Source organism: Lepidochelys olivacea (genome assembly GCF_965140295.1).
Source record: "Lepidochelys olivacea isolate rLepOli2 genome assembly, chromosome: 6".
NCBI classification, from domain to species: Eukaryota; Metazoa; Chordata; order Testudines; family Cheloniidae; genus Lepidochelys; species Lepidochelys olivacea.
In genome coordinates this window covers 24,572,188-24,588,698 of record NC_140416.1, presented here as the reverse complement: position 1 = coordinate 24,588,698, position 16,511 = coordinate 24,572,188, and the positions used below count along the sequence as shown (strand labels likewise).

General features: G+C 45.5%; 1 protein-coding gene across 8 annotated transcripts in view; it reads right to left on the bottom strand.

The window, feature by feature from the left end:
- PTPN5 (protein tyrosine phosphatase non-receptor type 5) overlaps positions 1-16,511 on the bottom strand; it is a 140,594-nt gene that overhangs the window by 31,922 nt on the left and 92,161 nt on the right. For all 8 annotated transcript variants that reach the window (XM_084632331.1, XM_084632330.1, XM_084632335.1 and 5 more), the window contains 3 exons: positions 15,427-15,510; positions 4,382-4,620; positions 152-341 (listed from right to left, as the gene is read on the bottom strand). In XM_084632331.1, coding sequence (XP_084488457.1) covers positions 152-341; positions 4,382-4,620; positions 15,427-15,510 — 513 coding nt within the window. The remainder of the gene's footprint in view (positions 1-151; positions 342-4,381; positions 4,621-15,426; positions 15,511-16,511) is intronic.

Below are 16,511 nucleotides of genomic sequence, written 5' to 3'. Positions count from 1 at the left end.
CTTCACTGAAGGAACTGGAGTGCGTATTTATTTATTTTGGTCTTCCAGAAGAACTTATAGAAAATTCCCGTGAGAGTCACAGGAGGTGGCAATGTCCCATTTTTCAGATACCACAAACTCTTCTCTCTACTTGAGAAGTCAAAATACTCACAAAAAACTCTGTCTGGAGTATGAAAGGATCTAATGCTTTCTTGTGTAGCTCCTCTGCAGTAAGAATATTTGATGCCGTTTGTAGGTACTCTCGGGCTGATTGTTCTCTTGGTGACATCACATAGCCGAAGACTTGCTCGGAACAGCCTGGGGTACACATGTCCAGTGTGAGTGAAACATTTGAACCTCTCCTGCAAAACACAGCCCCAAGTGAAGACATCAGTTATGAAGGCTATGTGAAACACTCTGCATTAATTAAAACATGTTTTCCCATTTGGCCTTTATCTGCTTTCCTTGAGACAATGGTGCTTTTGATGGTGCAGTGAAGATTTTGGAACTCTCAGAGCTTGTCTAGAATAGAAACAACTGACTTGTTGCTGACAACAGGTATCAGCAATAGGCGCAGCTGAATCAGTGCTAAGGCAGTTTAGTAGCAGGCATAGACAAATGTGCAGCACTGGTTCGCTGCATTTGTTGCTGACTCCCACTGGTCAGGAAAGGGTAATTTTTCTGTTGTAGACAAGAGCTCAAGCAACTAGTCAGGCTATCACTGATGTGGAGTGAAGGTATTGGTAGACCCAGGCCAACATTTTCAAAATTCGAATGCCTAAAGTTAGGCACCTCTACCAATACTTAGTCACCTGAATAGAAGTGACTTCATTCTCAAAGATGTGGAGCAGGAAATTCCAGGGAAGCTGCAGTACCTCTGCAAATCACATCACATTTATTTAGGTACCTAAATATGTAGCGAGCTATCTAGCTTTAGGTACAATATTGAAAATTTCGGCCATAGTTTTCTTTAGGCCAGATTCTGACTCGTTACTCATGTTGAATTCCACTTTATCATTAAACCACTTTATTTCAGTGGAACAGCAGGAAGGATAACCTGTTATTCAACGTGAGTTCGGGTAGGAAAATCTGATCCATTAAAATGGATCATCTTTCTGCTTGAAGAGCTTTTCTCTCCATTAAAATATCAACAACCCCTACAAGGGGAAACAACCTCAAGTCCCAGCAGGTTAACAGTAATGATAAAAATGAGTGCCATGAGTGTAGAAATGACTAATTTATACAGGTTATTCAAGTAACAGAATGATAGAGCCAAAATGAAATTGCTTGTAGATGTAGTGATACTGAGAGATAAGCTTTATCACGTCCCCTGAATTTATGATTGCTGATTGATTTTAGATTAGTATCTGTTCAATTTTAAAAGGCTTCACAAATTTCTGCCAAGTTCACACGTAACATTCAACAGTAAAATCCAAATGCCACCACTGAATCTGTGTTAAAAATAATACAACAGGCTGATTGCTAGGACCTAGTTGTAAGGCTTTGTACAACTATACAGCAGATTTATGTTTGCTTTCTCCTTTGGCGGAGTCTGGGGCTACTATGGAGGCAGATGCCTTAGCCCCAGGAAGTATGTATATTTGTCTGCCTCAAGGAAGACAGGGGCAGAAGGAGTTGCATGGATCACTGCCCTTTGGCTAATTAAGGAATGGCGCTGATAGTCTCCAAAAGAAGTCTTGCCCAGCTCTCTGTCAGGACAGCAGCCATGACACAAAGTCAGAGGGGAATGGTCTTGGATGAGACACAAAACTGAGGCCCTAAACACTTACAGTCATGGAGTATTAAATGGCACTTTTCAGAAGAGTTTGGCATGTTTACTCATATCCTCCTCAAATCCAGTTCATACATTTATGTTTTGCCTAATTAAATTCTCCTCTGCTGTTTCAGATAGAAACAGTATTCTCTTCACTTCCCATCCTACAGTATTGTGCAGCATTGCTGTGAACTGTGAAGTAACTGTCACACTCCACCCCAGAAGTGGCTGTATTGCTGTGACAGCTCAAGTGACTTGGTTCTTTCAGGATGGGAAGATGCTATGCAAACATATTATTAATATTCCTCCAGGGATGGAGGTGACTCGGTAGAGTTCCTTCCCCATCTCAAGAACTAGCATTTAGTGCCATATGCCCTTAGATACTTGGGTTCTTTTCTCCAGCATAAATGGTTCGGAAAAGAAAGGGGTGGAAATATTTTGAGCGGTTGGGAGAAAGGGTGGATAGATAATTCAACAAAATAGCATAAAAACTAAGACTGACAAACACTTCCTTGCTCTGTGCTACAGTATAATCCACATTTGAAATAGAGATTTGCCTTCCCAAGATATGTTTCTGTTGGGAATAAAAGGTTATTTTACATCCCAATTGTACATATTTCTCCTAGTGAAAGGATTTCAGTCAGTCACTTCCTTCCTTCCCAACTGACAGTTTTATTATTGCCGCAAAAATCTACATTGACATTAGCGACTTCTAACAAACTGGAATAGTTCGTATTCTCCTTACTGGCTATGTGTCCCCTGACAAAAGAGCAGCGATGAGTCTTTTTATATAGAGATGCTGTAAGAATTTGTATAGTGGGGATGCTAAGAGCCACTGAACCAAACTGTAAACCCTGTGTATGACGGAAAACACTTCAAGCCAGCACCCTCAGTACCCCTAGTTCCAGCACCTATGTGTTTACGAGTAAGTATGGACAGTAATTGGGGACAGCAGAATGCACAAGTGACCGTGTTGTTATTTCACAGCCTAAACCTGCTCTTCCTGTAAAAAATGGCAAAGGGATCACTGATTTGGGTAGATAAGGGGTCATGCCCTAGGTCACTGGAATGTCACATTACAGAGCAAAGCAACATAAGGAGTTTGATGGCATGCACGACAAACAATGCAACAAAATCATTAAACTGCGAGAGCAAAAACTACTCTAAACCCAGCTAGACGGAAACCACTTATTTAACCCCAATTTTGTATATCATTTAGCAACTTCCTGGAGCTCTGAAAACTCACTAGGTCAGACACACTTTAATTATCTGATTTAAATCGTGTGCATCCTGCTTTCAGCTTCAGATGAATGAATTAACTACTAGCTAGTGTCTCTGACAAAGCCTGAAACATGGGAATAAAGATGGGAGATGCTTACTACAGTAGCATAATTAAATGACCTTATTCTCATTCACACTATCTTGGCCCTCAAACAGGGTTTTGCAGAGCTCCCCTGGATGGGATTTCCATCCTCAGGATCCCTCTGTTTGACTGACACAATTGATAGGAAAAAGGAGGAAAGAGAAAGAGTTACGGGCAGTGAAGAAACTGATAAAACTCAGGCTTCCGATGGCTGCGGCCCACACTGAGATGAAGAGAAAGGGGGAAAAGATCTTTATCTCAGCCTTAGCTGCAGTGAACAGAAGTGCTGAATGTATTTCAATGTATGTGAAGGCAGCCCTGTTTCTCTCATAAACATGCACTTAGTCTTTAGATTGTCAGAATGAAACAAATAATCCTGGGGATGAAAGTCTCAGACATAATTCAGGCCAACTGAATGCTCAAAAACCTCTTCCAGACTCCCAACTATACATCCTGAAGTCCAAATATTTGTCGGACACCTGTGCTTTCCAAACAATGCCTCTCACAGCCTGAATTTTTTGTGTGACGGAAGTACAGAGCTATGGGCGAAAGAAAGAAAAATCTATGCCATGAATATCTGATATTCTGACATATAATCCTCCTTCCTTCCACTGTAAAGTTGCCCTTCCCCAGGAGTGAATCCCCTCTAGCAGAAACACAACTTCCCCAGCTGGTGCAAGCAGTAAATTAATCCACAGTGGGTCTATTAGTTTACAATCCAAAGAAGGTTACTGACTTGGGGAATGGCCCGTTTATAACACAATTACTACGAGTAGCCAGATGTGTGACAATTTATTTTTGGAAACGACCAGTCCAACAACAATGAAGAAATAAATGAAGAAATAAAGTATGGGAGAGCCGTTCAGTAGAAAAGATGACAGAGAGTCTTATATCAGGATCAAAGAGATTTTATAATATACAGTTACCATTTTCAGAATCTAAACAAAATAAACATACAGACAAAAATAAGAGGCTAACCAAATACAAATAGGTTTTCTAAAGGCAACAAACACAGATTATGAATGAGATTTGGTAACACTTGTACTGAAAGTTAATAATGATAAAACAAAAGTCACTATATATCTCATAGTTGTGACTGTCCTAGAAACAAAGAGCAAATTAAATAGCCATTCAGTCTAGAACTGATGTTTTAAAACAAAATACATTAATTTCATACAGTGAAACTACCAATTTGGTCCATTCAGAACGTCTAAACTCTATACAACTTGTGCCAAATGCCTTGCTCTCCATCAGAACTATCCTACCTTTCTTGCAATCCCACTGATTTAACTGTCAGAGTCGCTGGATCCGTCTCTGCTTTAATATCCATCACGCAGTCAAAGACCGGCGTCTCTGGCACTGGATCCAAATCTAGAAAATCATCCTCATTTTTATCCTCTGTCCACTCTGAGTACGTGAATGAAGGCTGGCGGCTCACAGACTGACGCCTGTCCTCTGGTAGGGGAAAGGGGGGATCCGGATGGGTTTTCACAAGATACCAAATCTGGAGGAAACAAAAACAGTTTTAAAACTATCTATGTATTTCCAGATTTTCTGTAAATCTAAAGATAGATACACCTTTTGAGCAATAATATCATTCATTATGCCCCAGCAAAATTGAATTGCATTAAAGAGAACAGGAGAGTTCCATACAAGAGGAACTTTCCTGTACAGATCACAAGAATACACCTTTTCCTATTCTAATTCTGCTTCCAGGCACAGAGTGTTCCCTGTAGCCCATCAGGCTTCGCTCTGGAACACAGTGGAAGTATTCTATGCTTGTGACTATTACATACATGCCAATGTGAAATCACTGTCCCTTTGTTTAATTGATCAACTTTCACTGTGTTAACAAAACTCTGTTAATCTACAGATTATGACCTTCCCTGATTTAGATGCTGTCCATCTGGGATTTGGTTGGGTTTAAAACAAGTAAATACCAGTTTCCTAAACCTTAATCTCCGATGATCTGGCACCGTATCCCAAATTCATATCCAAACTCACATTTGTTTTTCATGAAACCCCCATTTTACAACGGTTTCTGATGGCCGTTAAGCGCTTCATAATGGCCTGCATCCATTTTCAGTTCAGTGATAGAAACCTCTTCTGCAATCTAATAATCTGATTTAAACAAGACAAGCTGTATAATAAATTCTGTTAAATTATGTGAAATAAATATCTTAAATTAAATGTCTATAGTAAAAGGAAGGATCGAGAATGGCGCAAATTTAAAGACGACTGTACCATAGGACCATTATGATCACCTAATCTGATCTCCTGCATAGCACAGATCATAGAATTTCACCCATAATTCTTGCATTAAGCCCATTTCTCTGAGCGATACTGACTAATGCACAGGCACCAATTATTGCTAATATGTTTTGTTAATGAAACTTCATTGCTCCTAAATTAAGCCTACTGCTTCGTTCCCCCAGCGTACTGACTTTCAGTGGAAGTTAGGCCCCTCTGAAAATCCCAGCCACACTGGTTTACACAGATGCTGTGGCAGATTATATTGTTTGGGAACATTAGGTTGGATTTATTTCCAATTAGCAACAGGCCCTAGTGGCAAAGTCTGAGATCAGATCTGAACTTTGCCAAAGTCCTGAGATGTTTGGATCTGGGTCTTGGGCTGAGCCGGTCTCTACTGCACAGGGCTAGGAACAATCTAACTCCATCTCAAACTCATTTGGGGTTAGGTCCTGCAAAGTGCTGCACTCCTCCTTTCGCATGCTGAGTGCCCTCGACTCCTTTTGAGTCCAGTGGGCGTCTGAAAGCACTCAGCATCTTGCAGGATGAAGCCTTTCTTGGTTTTCTTTATTTTAAAGGGACACTGTCAAATGTGAAAGTCGTGCACTGTCAAAAAATCAAGTTTCTTTCCTTACATTATAAACAACGACCTAGAATATTAACTCAGAAAGGATTTTAAAAGCCAATTTTCTTGTCACTAGACATACTTGTCATTTACTTTTGGCATTTCTCTGAGCTTGAACAATGAAAATTAATGAAACAAGTTTTCACTTTTGCTTATAGACAGCTTCAATGTTAGGTTCACACACACTAGCACTGCACTGCAATGTTTGGGTTACAAACACTGAAAGGGAACGGGCATCTGTTTACACATATCTGTTTACATGGCAATTATTTAAAAGAAAAAGTATGGAAACATTTCTATTGGCCTTATGTTTTAGAAAAACTTTGGGCCAAATATGAATCGACAGTGCCCTTTGAAGCTTGGCTTGACGCATGAACTCGTTATTATTTCCAAAGTCCTAGGTTAGCACTTTAACCAACAGATCCTCCTTCCTCTCTCAATTGAATGACAGCCCAAATTGTTATGGCGGGGTAGGGGGGTCTGCTGTACACTGAGTATATTGATCAAAAATGCTCCAGCCTTAGGCAGAAAAGTGGGCGGGGGGAGACAGAAAGGGGCAGATTCACTTTGGCACAGGGACTGAGGGGAGATGACTTCAGCCCTTCCTAATCAAGGACAGTTGGAGGCTGTTATGCACGCTGTCACAGTCTAGAACATATGCGCCTGTCATGTGAACACTTCCCTTCTCTGGCTGCCCCCCTCTGGGGATCTTGTGGAGTTGGTGCACAGTCTCCCTCCAAGAAAAACCAACGAGGAGTCTTTGTGGCACCTTAGAGACTAACAAATTTATTTGGGCATAAGCTTTCGTGGGCTAGAACCCACTTCATCAGACCCGTGGAGTGGAAAATACAGAGCACATGAAAGGATGGGAGTTGCCTTACCAAGTGGGAGGTCAGTCTAACGAGACAATTCAATTAACAGTAGGATACCAAGAGAGGAAAAATCACTTTTGTAGTGGTAATGAGAGTGGCCCATTTCAAACAGTTGACAAGAAGGTGTGAGTAACAGTACGGGGAAATTAGATTTTGTAATGACCTAACCACTCCCAGTCTTTATTCAAGCCTAAGAAGTTTATCTGCCAGATGGTTCCTTTGTACTCAGCATAGCAAGGGGTTGTATCAGCTACTAACCTGACCCAAAGAGATCATCATAGGGGAGAGAAGGGCAAAGAAGGTGGAATGGAGAGACCAAGTGAAATCTTCCCCCAAACCTCAGGAATATATTGTATATATGACACCCAACAAGATCAGCCAATGGGATTTTGTTTTGATAGTGATAATGTTTGTAACTTGACATCCAGCTGATGACCGGTGATGGAGCTGGAGTTTGTATGTACCCAGAAATGGAGGTTACTTACCTGTAACTGGAGGTTCTTCAAGATACGTGGGATACACATGTGCACCATGCACCGGAGTCTGGAATTTTTTGCAAGGACTGTCCACTGGCCCACACATGCCAAACAGAGAGCATAAAAGGTGGTTGGGCTGGTTTGGGTTACAAATACTGAAAGGGAATGGGCATCCATGCCTCTCCAGTTCCCCCAGTCTTACTGCAGTTCAAACAGCCCGTAGCAGAGGGGATGGAGGACAGGTAGTGGAACACAGAGGGACAACACATCTCAAAGAATCTCCAATTACAGGCAAGTCACCTCCATTTCTTCTTCAAGTGACGGCCCCTGTCCGTATTCCACACATGGGAGATTAACGAGCGGTAGTCAGGCAGCAGGTGGGTGCAGGGATGCAGAAGTGATAGTTGACTGTAGTACTGCTGTCCCCCCAGCTGCCTCCGCAGCTGACAAATGGACCAGACCATAATGTCTCGTGAAGGTATGCAAAGAGCTCCAAATAGCTGCCCTACATGTCTCTGAGAGGATACCATCTCTCAGTGATGCAGCAGAAGGCGCTAGTCCCCTAGTGGAATAAGCCCTCTCTCTCTAGGGAGGAGGAATACGAGCTAGTTGGTTACAAAAGGATAGTAAATCTGAGATTCATTTTGAAAGTCTCTGCATCGATATAGCTTGACCCCTTGGGCTCTTGTTATGGAAACGAACAGTTTAGGTGCCTTTCAAACACCCGTTGTTCTTTGCAGTTGCAAAGGCCAAAGCCCTTCAGACCTCTAGAGAATGCAGCTGTCTCTCCACATGCGAGACATGGGGTTTTGGAATAAAATATTTGTAAGTGGATTATCATACGAAACCTGGAAACTACTTTAGGTATGAATGTAAGGTGGGGTCATAATGAGACCTACTCGTACCTGCTCAGGCAGTCCGCTGGGGAGTTTTGCACCCCTGGTAAATACACTGCTGACAGGGTTATGTGATGGCTAATGCACCAGTTCTAGAGGGTGACTGCTTCTATGCACAGAGGGAGAAACCTCGCTCCCCCTGCTTATATAAAATATCACTGTCATATTATCCAACATCTGGATTGGATGAGTGGGAGGAAGGTGTCACAGGCTCAACAGACTGCCTGGAGTTTTAGTGCACTGATATGCATTCTGGATTCCCACAGAGTCCAGAAGCCTTGTGCCATGCGATTGCCCATGTAAGCACCCCAACCCAAGAGGGGGACTGCCACACAGCATTAGTGATTTTGGAAACCCCTTCATGAAGGGGTAGGGCCACCCTGGCAGGAGCTGAGGACATCAAACAGAGAGTCCAAGTGCTCTTCCAGAAGCCTCAGGTTGGAAGTGACCCTCTTCAAAAGTTCCTGGTGCACCTTGGGTGTCATCCTGAGGAACTGGGTGAGGGGGCCCCATGATAGCCTTGTGTGGCGACAACAAGGACAATGCTGGTGCCACAAGAACCTCCGTTTCCATTGGTGGTCCAGCAGCTTGCTCTCCTGGGTCCCCCTGGACCTGTGCAGTCTTCCCACCCAAAGGCTTGAGCACCGGAGGGGGATGGGATACCTCTGGCCTCTCGGAGGCTCCCAACACCGAGCAGGCAGCCTGGGAAGGCTGGGCAAACCCCGACGGGTTCCACGGGTACCATGGCACTGGCCACTCCGCCTGGGGCCATGAGACAGGTTTCAATGTTGATGATCTAGGCAGCCCTGCAGGTTATCAGGGCTTGTCCCGTGGGCAGGGAACCTCGCTCCAAGATGGAGGTATAAACAGAGTAGTCAGTACTGAGAGACCAGGACTGGGCGGAGCGGTGGCTCTTGTCCAACCGGTGCCGGTCTCTGCGTCCCGAAGCCAACCTGTCTGAGTGAGATGGGCGTCTTGTTCGGGATCTCGAGGACCCATGGCTTTTGGTAGATCTGCATCGGACACCCAGCAATCCATGCCTCATGCTACTCAAATGGTACTGGGATGTCCAATGGGATCGGGAGCTAATATGGGCCGGTTGTCAGGAAGATCTTCCTGAGTAGAGCAACCTACTGCTTGGAGGCGAACGATGATGGCCTGGCAATCTGCAATCTCTGATCCTTGATCAGTCTCGTGATCGGTACCGGGCCCCTGGAGACAGTCGGGGACAGTCCGGGAGTTCTTGCCGGGTGGTGCGTGTCTCAGAGGGTCTGTGCCAATCTACCGGCGAGGTACATCTCAACTGGTGACCCTGCTGAGCCTGCCTCTCTAGTCCTGAGGTGTGGTGGCTGCGGGCAGGTGAACGATGGTGGGACGCCCCTCTCGATGAGGAACGGTGCTGCTGAGGCGGGGACACACGCATAGGTCCCAAAGCGGGTTTTCCCCCAGACCGGGATACTGCTGGAGCTGGTGTGGGTGGCATTGGGAGCATCAGGATCTCCTGAACTGCTTGAAGGGCTTCGGGCATCAACGGCACCTGAAGCTGGCAGGAGCCCACACCGCTATCTGGAGTCGCAGGCAAGGCATGGGATGGGCTGCACTGCTCAACGTGAGCTGGGGCTTGACTTCCCGAAGGGAGCGTTGAGCTGCCCAGCATAGGTCATGGCTTGCCCCCTGCCCTCTCCTTTCTCTTATGGGAGGTAGGAGATCCTCACAGTCTTTTTTAGCTTCTTGACCGGAGTCGTGGAGGGCGACCAGTGCCGGTTCGTGGAAGGTGCTTGCGGAGCACTGCGTACAGAGGCCGCAGTGCTCGGTGCGGAGTCGGACCGCTGCTCTGGTGCCGGAGTGAGTGCCGACTCCATTAGGAGCGCTTTCAGACAGATATCGCGCTCCTTCTTCATCCTAGGTTTAAAGAACTTGAAGATGGGCAGCTGGTATGTGGATCGCTGGTGGACATAGGCCGTTTGCAGCGATCACAGGGCTTAAAGCCTGGGGACCAGGGCATGCCCCATCCCCTGACTGAGTCCCGTTCAGGACTAATGAGGTGTTTGAGGACTAATGAAGTGTTTGAGAACTACTACTAAGGGTAACTAATTAACTACAAACTATATTACAGGTTTTCAAAATTCATAAGAACAAAGAATGGAACAGCGCTACCCAAAGCAGCGGACATTCCAGCACCATCAGCGCAGCAAGAAGGAACTGAGGGTGGGGGGAGCCGGCGGTGTCCCTTATACCGCGCCATGGGGGTGCCTCTCCAGATGGCACCAGAGTCGGTTCCCTACGGATACTGCTGAGGGAAAAACTTCTGGCACTGGTGCACGTGGCAAGCACACACATACCTAATATGGAATGGACATGAGCAAGCACTTGAAGAACAGTAGCATTTTTGAGGGGAGCGATTGCTAGGGAGTTGGGGAGCCTCACTCATGCAGATCCTGGCTGACCCCTAGCCTCTTCCAATCAGTCAGGCATATCTGCCCTGTCCCCATGTGTCCCTGCAGCCCCCTTCCGCCCATCCCCATGTGTCCTTGGCAGGGAGTCATCTCCCACACTCAGCAAGGCGGGATAAGGAGGAAGTGGATAAGATGACTGGGCCAGAAAGGGCCCAAACAGATAAGGGAACTGCACTGAAGCAGAACAGGCTGTGGTAGGGTCTCAGACCCTGGAGGAGTGGGTGCTTGGGGATCTGCGAGGCAGGTAAAAAGAGCTATAGGGGAGACTGGTAGCTACCGAGCACTCTCTGCAGAGATCCAAGGAGGCCCTGCAAATAACGGAGAGGAACTCAGAGTTCCAGAAGGACCAGGCACAGTAGGCTAAAGAAGAGAAGGAAAATATCTGTTTCCTCTTGCGGGGAGTAGAGCAAGAGAGGGACAACCTATGGGTGCAGCTTAGCAGGTGCAGGGCAAGAGGCATCCCTACCCCCAAGGGTTGCAGGCTTGAGGGTAAGGGTGTGTGATGGGGCATCTGCCCCACACTGGCATGTAGGGGGTTAGTAGATCCCTAGGGAGGCTGTGCGGGAAGCAGCCAATAGGAGAGAGCTGTTTGGGGCAGTCAATCTGGGCCCAGCAGGCCCATATAAGAAGAAGCACAGGGCAGAGCAGGGTCAATCACTGCCTGGAGCGTAAGGAGGGAGGACTGCTTCCTAGCAGGTGGATGGAAGCTACCACCATGGACAGAGCAGTGCTGGCAGGGAACGGGGGAGTGAGACGGAACTCCTGGCTGACTGCTAGGACTGACATGCTGAGGCCATGAGGTAAAGAAGGTGCTGGGGCTGTGGAGAAGTGGCCCAGGAAAACGTACTGAGAAGTTGGAGGGGACGCAACACATGGCTGCCATCTACAGGGACCCTGGGTCGGGACCCAGAGTAGCGGGCAGTCCTGGTCCCCCCACTCATCATTGGGGAAGTGGCTGGACAGTTGTTCTAAACCACACAAGGGGAAAGCCGAGATGGTGACACAGCTGGAGGGCTGTGTCATGAAGAGGACGCCCTGGAGTGATACGGGTCAGAGGGCAGACGTGACAGCAAGAGAAGCACCATTGGAAGAGGGTGTACACTAATCCCCAAGACGGCCAGCAGGGGACACCAGCGTGGTGACTGAGCCCCCGTCACACAGCCTGTTAAACCAGAGGCTCTGGACTGCTTTGGACAACAGTACCTGTGTACCAGCCAGTGCCTGTCACCTCTGATGCCACTGCGCATGCTCTAACCCACTTGTGGAGCTGGGGCCCTCCATATGCCAATGAGCAGCCTAAACTCCACGGTGACAAGCTTAACACTAAGGGCTCTCCGCTGTGCCTTAAACCCATGTTGGAGGTGATGTGGAGCCAGCCCAACTCAGGAAGGCAAAATTCCTCTCTGAGTCCCCCAAACCACTCACCGCTACAACTTTTCAGTTGCTCTCTGCTGCACACCTGTCCCGCTGCCCCCTCTGGGATGTCTCTGCCAGGGCACTTGTATGGAGCCGTCCGCATGCTGCAGGCACCACAGGAAACATGAGCGTGCCCAGTCACTGCACAGAGGCAGTGTGTGTGCATGCATCTGTAAATCACCTCTGCAGAGGGCCCTGCTCAAGGCCTAGGCAACTCCTAAGCAGGATGGGCTCCTGTGCAGAGCTGACCAAGCAGGTAGGGGTGAGTTTGTCAGTGGTTCAATGGGCTGGAAACCCAAAGGAACACAAGAACTTGCTTTCGAAACAAAGGCGCTTTCCTCTAGGCTGAAAAGGCATGTGGGGAATAAGGATCATGAAGAGACTGGAGGAAATTACATGACATTTAAAATTAATAGAACTTTAACTAAATTAATAAACGATAAATTCATCAAGTCAGTTTGGAAAATCGTAACCCTGGTTTTAAGTTCTAGAGGCTTTTCTGCAGGGGTGAGTATCAGGGCACAATCTAGTCCTCAGGGAGTGAGGGAAGCCTACTGCACCACTTACAAAAGCCCCAGTCACGACTCATTAGGCTAGAGCTGGTCCACGTCCACAGCTGAGAATCACTGTGTTCGGTAACGTTGCATCACAGCCAGGATTCCCAGGAAAGGGCGTCATAACTTACGCAATGAATAAAGACACGTTTTCTGGAGTTATGAACTCTAATATTCCATAGGGATGAGCTGGGCTCTGGATTTCAGGCAATCTTTAATGTGCACACAGAGCAGACAGGACCTCAGTTTTGAAGGTGTAATTTGTAAGATACCCCCCACGCGCAAGGGCCTGCACTCAGTTTATGTACCATCTTGCAGAGAAGGAAGAGCTGAATAAACCTTGCTTCAGGAGAATCTAGGTGCCCAATTTGCTGTTGCGCTATAGAGGTGCTACTATAAAGAGGCCACAGGGCAGACATGAGGTGCACTCTTCTGGGAATACCCCCAGTGCAGGGACCCTGTACGCCAGGTGCACAGTCAGCTTTGCCAGATCTTCGTTGCCTCCACTGCAAACAGGGGGTACTCTAGGGCAAGCGTGGGCTGGAGGTGGGAAGGTTGGACTAAGGGCAAGAGGAGGCATGTTGGGGCAGACCTGGACTTGGGCAATATGACCCCCTTGCCTATGCCAGTGAAGCAGGGGCATAAATTAGGGCAGTCCCTGAATAGGGGATGCATAAGTTGCCTCCCCTCTGTCTGTGACTTTGACACTAGCATCAGTGCAGGGATGGATCAGGCCCCAGAATTTTAAAGATCATCACACTCTCCCTTTCTGTCTTTCTTGGGAGAACAGTATGCAGGATTCTTTCTTTGGTCAGAACTAATCTCATCATAAATGCACTTCTCTGTCTGGAAAACATCGCCTTCTAGCCTTCGTCCTATGCAAATCCCTTCTAGGCAGAGATCATGGTTAAAGAACCAGAAAACGCAATCGGAAGAGCCTCGTTTGAGAGGAGACTGGGGGGAGATAGAGAAAAACCGATTGATAAAACTGTCATTCTCCTACAAGCTGGGGTTCTAGGAACACTGCCAAGCTCCACTGTTCGCATTATTTTCCCATTTCTTGGTAAGTAAGCTTTTTATTTCCATGATGCTGTTCTGCAAATGCCTGTAACAGCAGATTTGTTCAAACTGTAAAACCCGTATGACCTGGCATGAGAAGGAGTTGCATTGTGACTTGTCTGTGTTTGTGGAGTACTCTGAGCAAACAGTGAAATTCAGCCCAGTGCAGTAACCCTGCACTGCCCATTATTCACAGCCGACTTGTAGGATTCCCATCTAGTTTATAGTAAACCAGAAGACTCTGTTTTGAAATTGCTTTGTTACACAGAAGTCCCAGACTACTTCAACACATTACAGTGACTGCATTGGGCCAACTTCTGCTCTCCTTCACACAGGTGTAAATCAGGAGTAACTCTAAGCTTAAATGGAGTTATTCCTGATTTACAGCAGTAAAAATGAGATCAGAATTTTTGCGCATAGTGAACTTTTACTTAGAGTTAACTCATGTGATATAAATGACTTGACTATAAAGGCGCCCCATAACGTTCTAACACACCTACAAACGGGTTAGATACATTTCCCTAGGGAAATCGCACCCCCGTTATTCTGATTTACCTCATAATGCAGCTTGGAGTGTTTCCCTGTAAAACTGCCTTAACTTCACACAGTTCATAGAGAAGATGAAAAGTCCAATTCTTGTACTTTAATAAGTGCAATTGCACCACTCGTCAGAAGTTTATTATTTGATCACACAATACACCTGGCTAAAGAACAGCGGCATCAAAAAAGTAGAAAATTACACAGCCAGGCTAACCTCACTGCCCACACTAGTGATCAGAATAATGGAGGTATTAACACTAATTTACTGTGCTTTCTGCATGCTTTTAAAAAGCACATTCAGTCTGATACATTAAGCAGAACCCTTCAGCAGTATATTGTCCCAAAGTGAACTTAACGATGGTATACACTGCATTACAATGCTTACTCACGCACACCACATGCATGTTAACTGTTGTTACCTCCTGGGCAGTCAGAAGGTATATTACAGAAAGGGCACAAGATCATAGTCTATCAGCATTTCCATATTTGTAAATGCTATTTTCAAGAATTTCATTCCCTATCTCCAATATAAAAATATACTAGGGCCTTGGCACCCTGCGGTGTGTGACTGGAGTCCCCTGAATCACAAAGACTTCTTCCTAGATTTTTCAGGCAGCGCATGCTTTCATGCCAGCTACACCATCAGTGGAGACGGGCAGGGTGCTCTCCCTCTATTCCCAGCTGACTGAGAGCTAACAGAACGTTAACGGTAGGGACGTGATTGATCTTACTAAGTAGGTAGGGCCTTGACTTACATATATAGGTGCATACAGCCCCAAATTTCTTCAGTGCTATGGGACAGCTCCCGTTGCCACTGCAGTTAATGGGTGCTTTGCAATTGACTGCTAAGGAAGTAAGATTAGATCCTTCTTTTGCTGGACTCCACCCTCCTGTTCAATGTAAGAATACATTCTCCACCTGCGCGTGGAGGAAATAAAGGGATCTGATGAATCACCATTCATCAAGGAAACCGAACAGGGGAAAGTGCACTCCACACTTTTGCTACATAAAGTGTGCAGTAATTTGTGGAAATAGCCCAAAGGTATTATTTTGAAATCAAACAACTCAGAGTAAATGAGACACCCTGTAAGAACACACTGCAAGAGGGTGTGAATCCATTTAGCACTGTTCAATAAGAACATTGGATTTCTAATACGGTCGCTTACCAGAGTTCCTATGAGTAACAATCCTATCGAAACTAAGGACAGCAGGAAATATAACATCGCAATGCTTCCAACTCTGGTCAGGTCCTGTGAAACAACAGAAATGACAACAACTCACAGAGCGATTAAGGGATAGGACATAAGGGAACATGTGAGAAACTCTACTTATTGTTCCTGGTATTCATTTCACAAGTTTTTTTATAATGCCATGTTTCTTTAGCATAAACTCTATGATCCAGAAACCTTGGGTTTTTTTACATGTTATGTAAAGTGCTATGTCTATTCACAGCACCATGAGCGAAATCCATGCCTTTGCACGATGTGCTATCTGCAGGTCTTAAGTTGGCAGTAAGTAGTGCATAGGCCTCATGCTGGCCCTCTGCACAGGGGTGACTTTCACTCAATATGATAGTCAATAATGGGAACAAAATCCCAAACTACCAATAACTTCTACAGGAGTTTTGCTTGAATAAGGACTGCAGGATTTGGCCCAGTACGGAAGTGCAAAAAGATCAGAGATGAAATCCTGGCCCCGCTGAAGCAAGTGGCAGAACTCCTACTGACTTCAATAAAGCCAGGCTTTTACAGAATTGGCTCATTAAGTACAGCTAAGGAGATCCATGCTGAAGAGTCACTTTCCTGAACGTTAGCAGATTGTTTCCTCTTTACTGTTTTAAAGCTTTCTTTTGCAAGGGAATGGTGTTGTAATAAATAATAACCAATGATATGCATGAACATCTGTGCGTATGCAAACTTGTAGTATTTTTTTAAACTATTTATTTAGGAAGTTTTAATAGGTTTACAAATTCTTGCCATGTAAATACCAGAAACAAAACAACCACTGCAATAGTTAGCTTTTGTTAGAGAGACATTATATGGGAATATAGTAATCAGATCTTTCTATGTAACAGGATGTTACCATATTACAGAGTAAGCATCATTACACTACCTATGTCATTTTTAGTGATTTTATTAAACGGAGTGAAATCTCTATGTACACATATTTAACAGACCAGGTATGTCTACCAAATGTTTCTATTCAAAAATTGGAGAGGAGTGCTGGGCTTTTTTGCAGGCGAATGTACTTT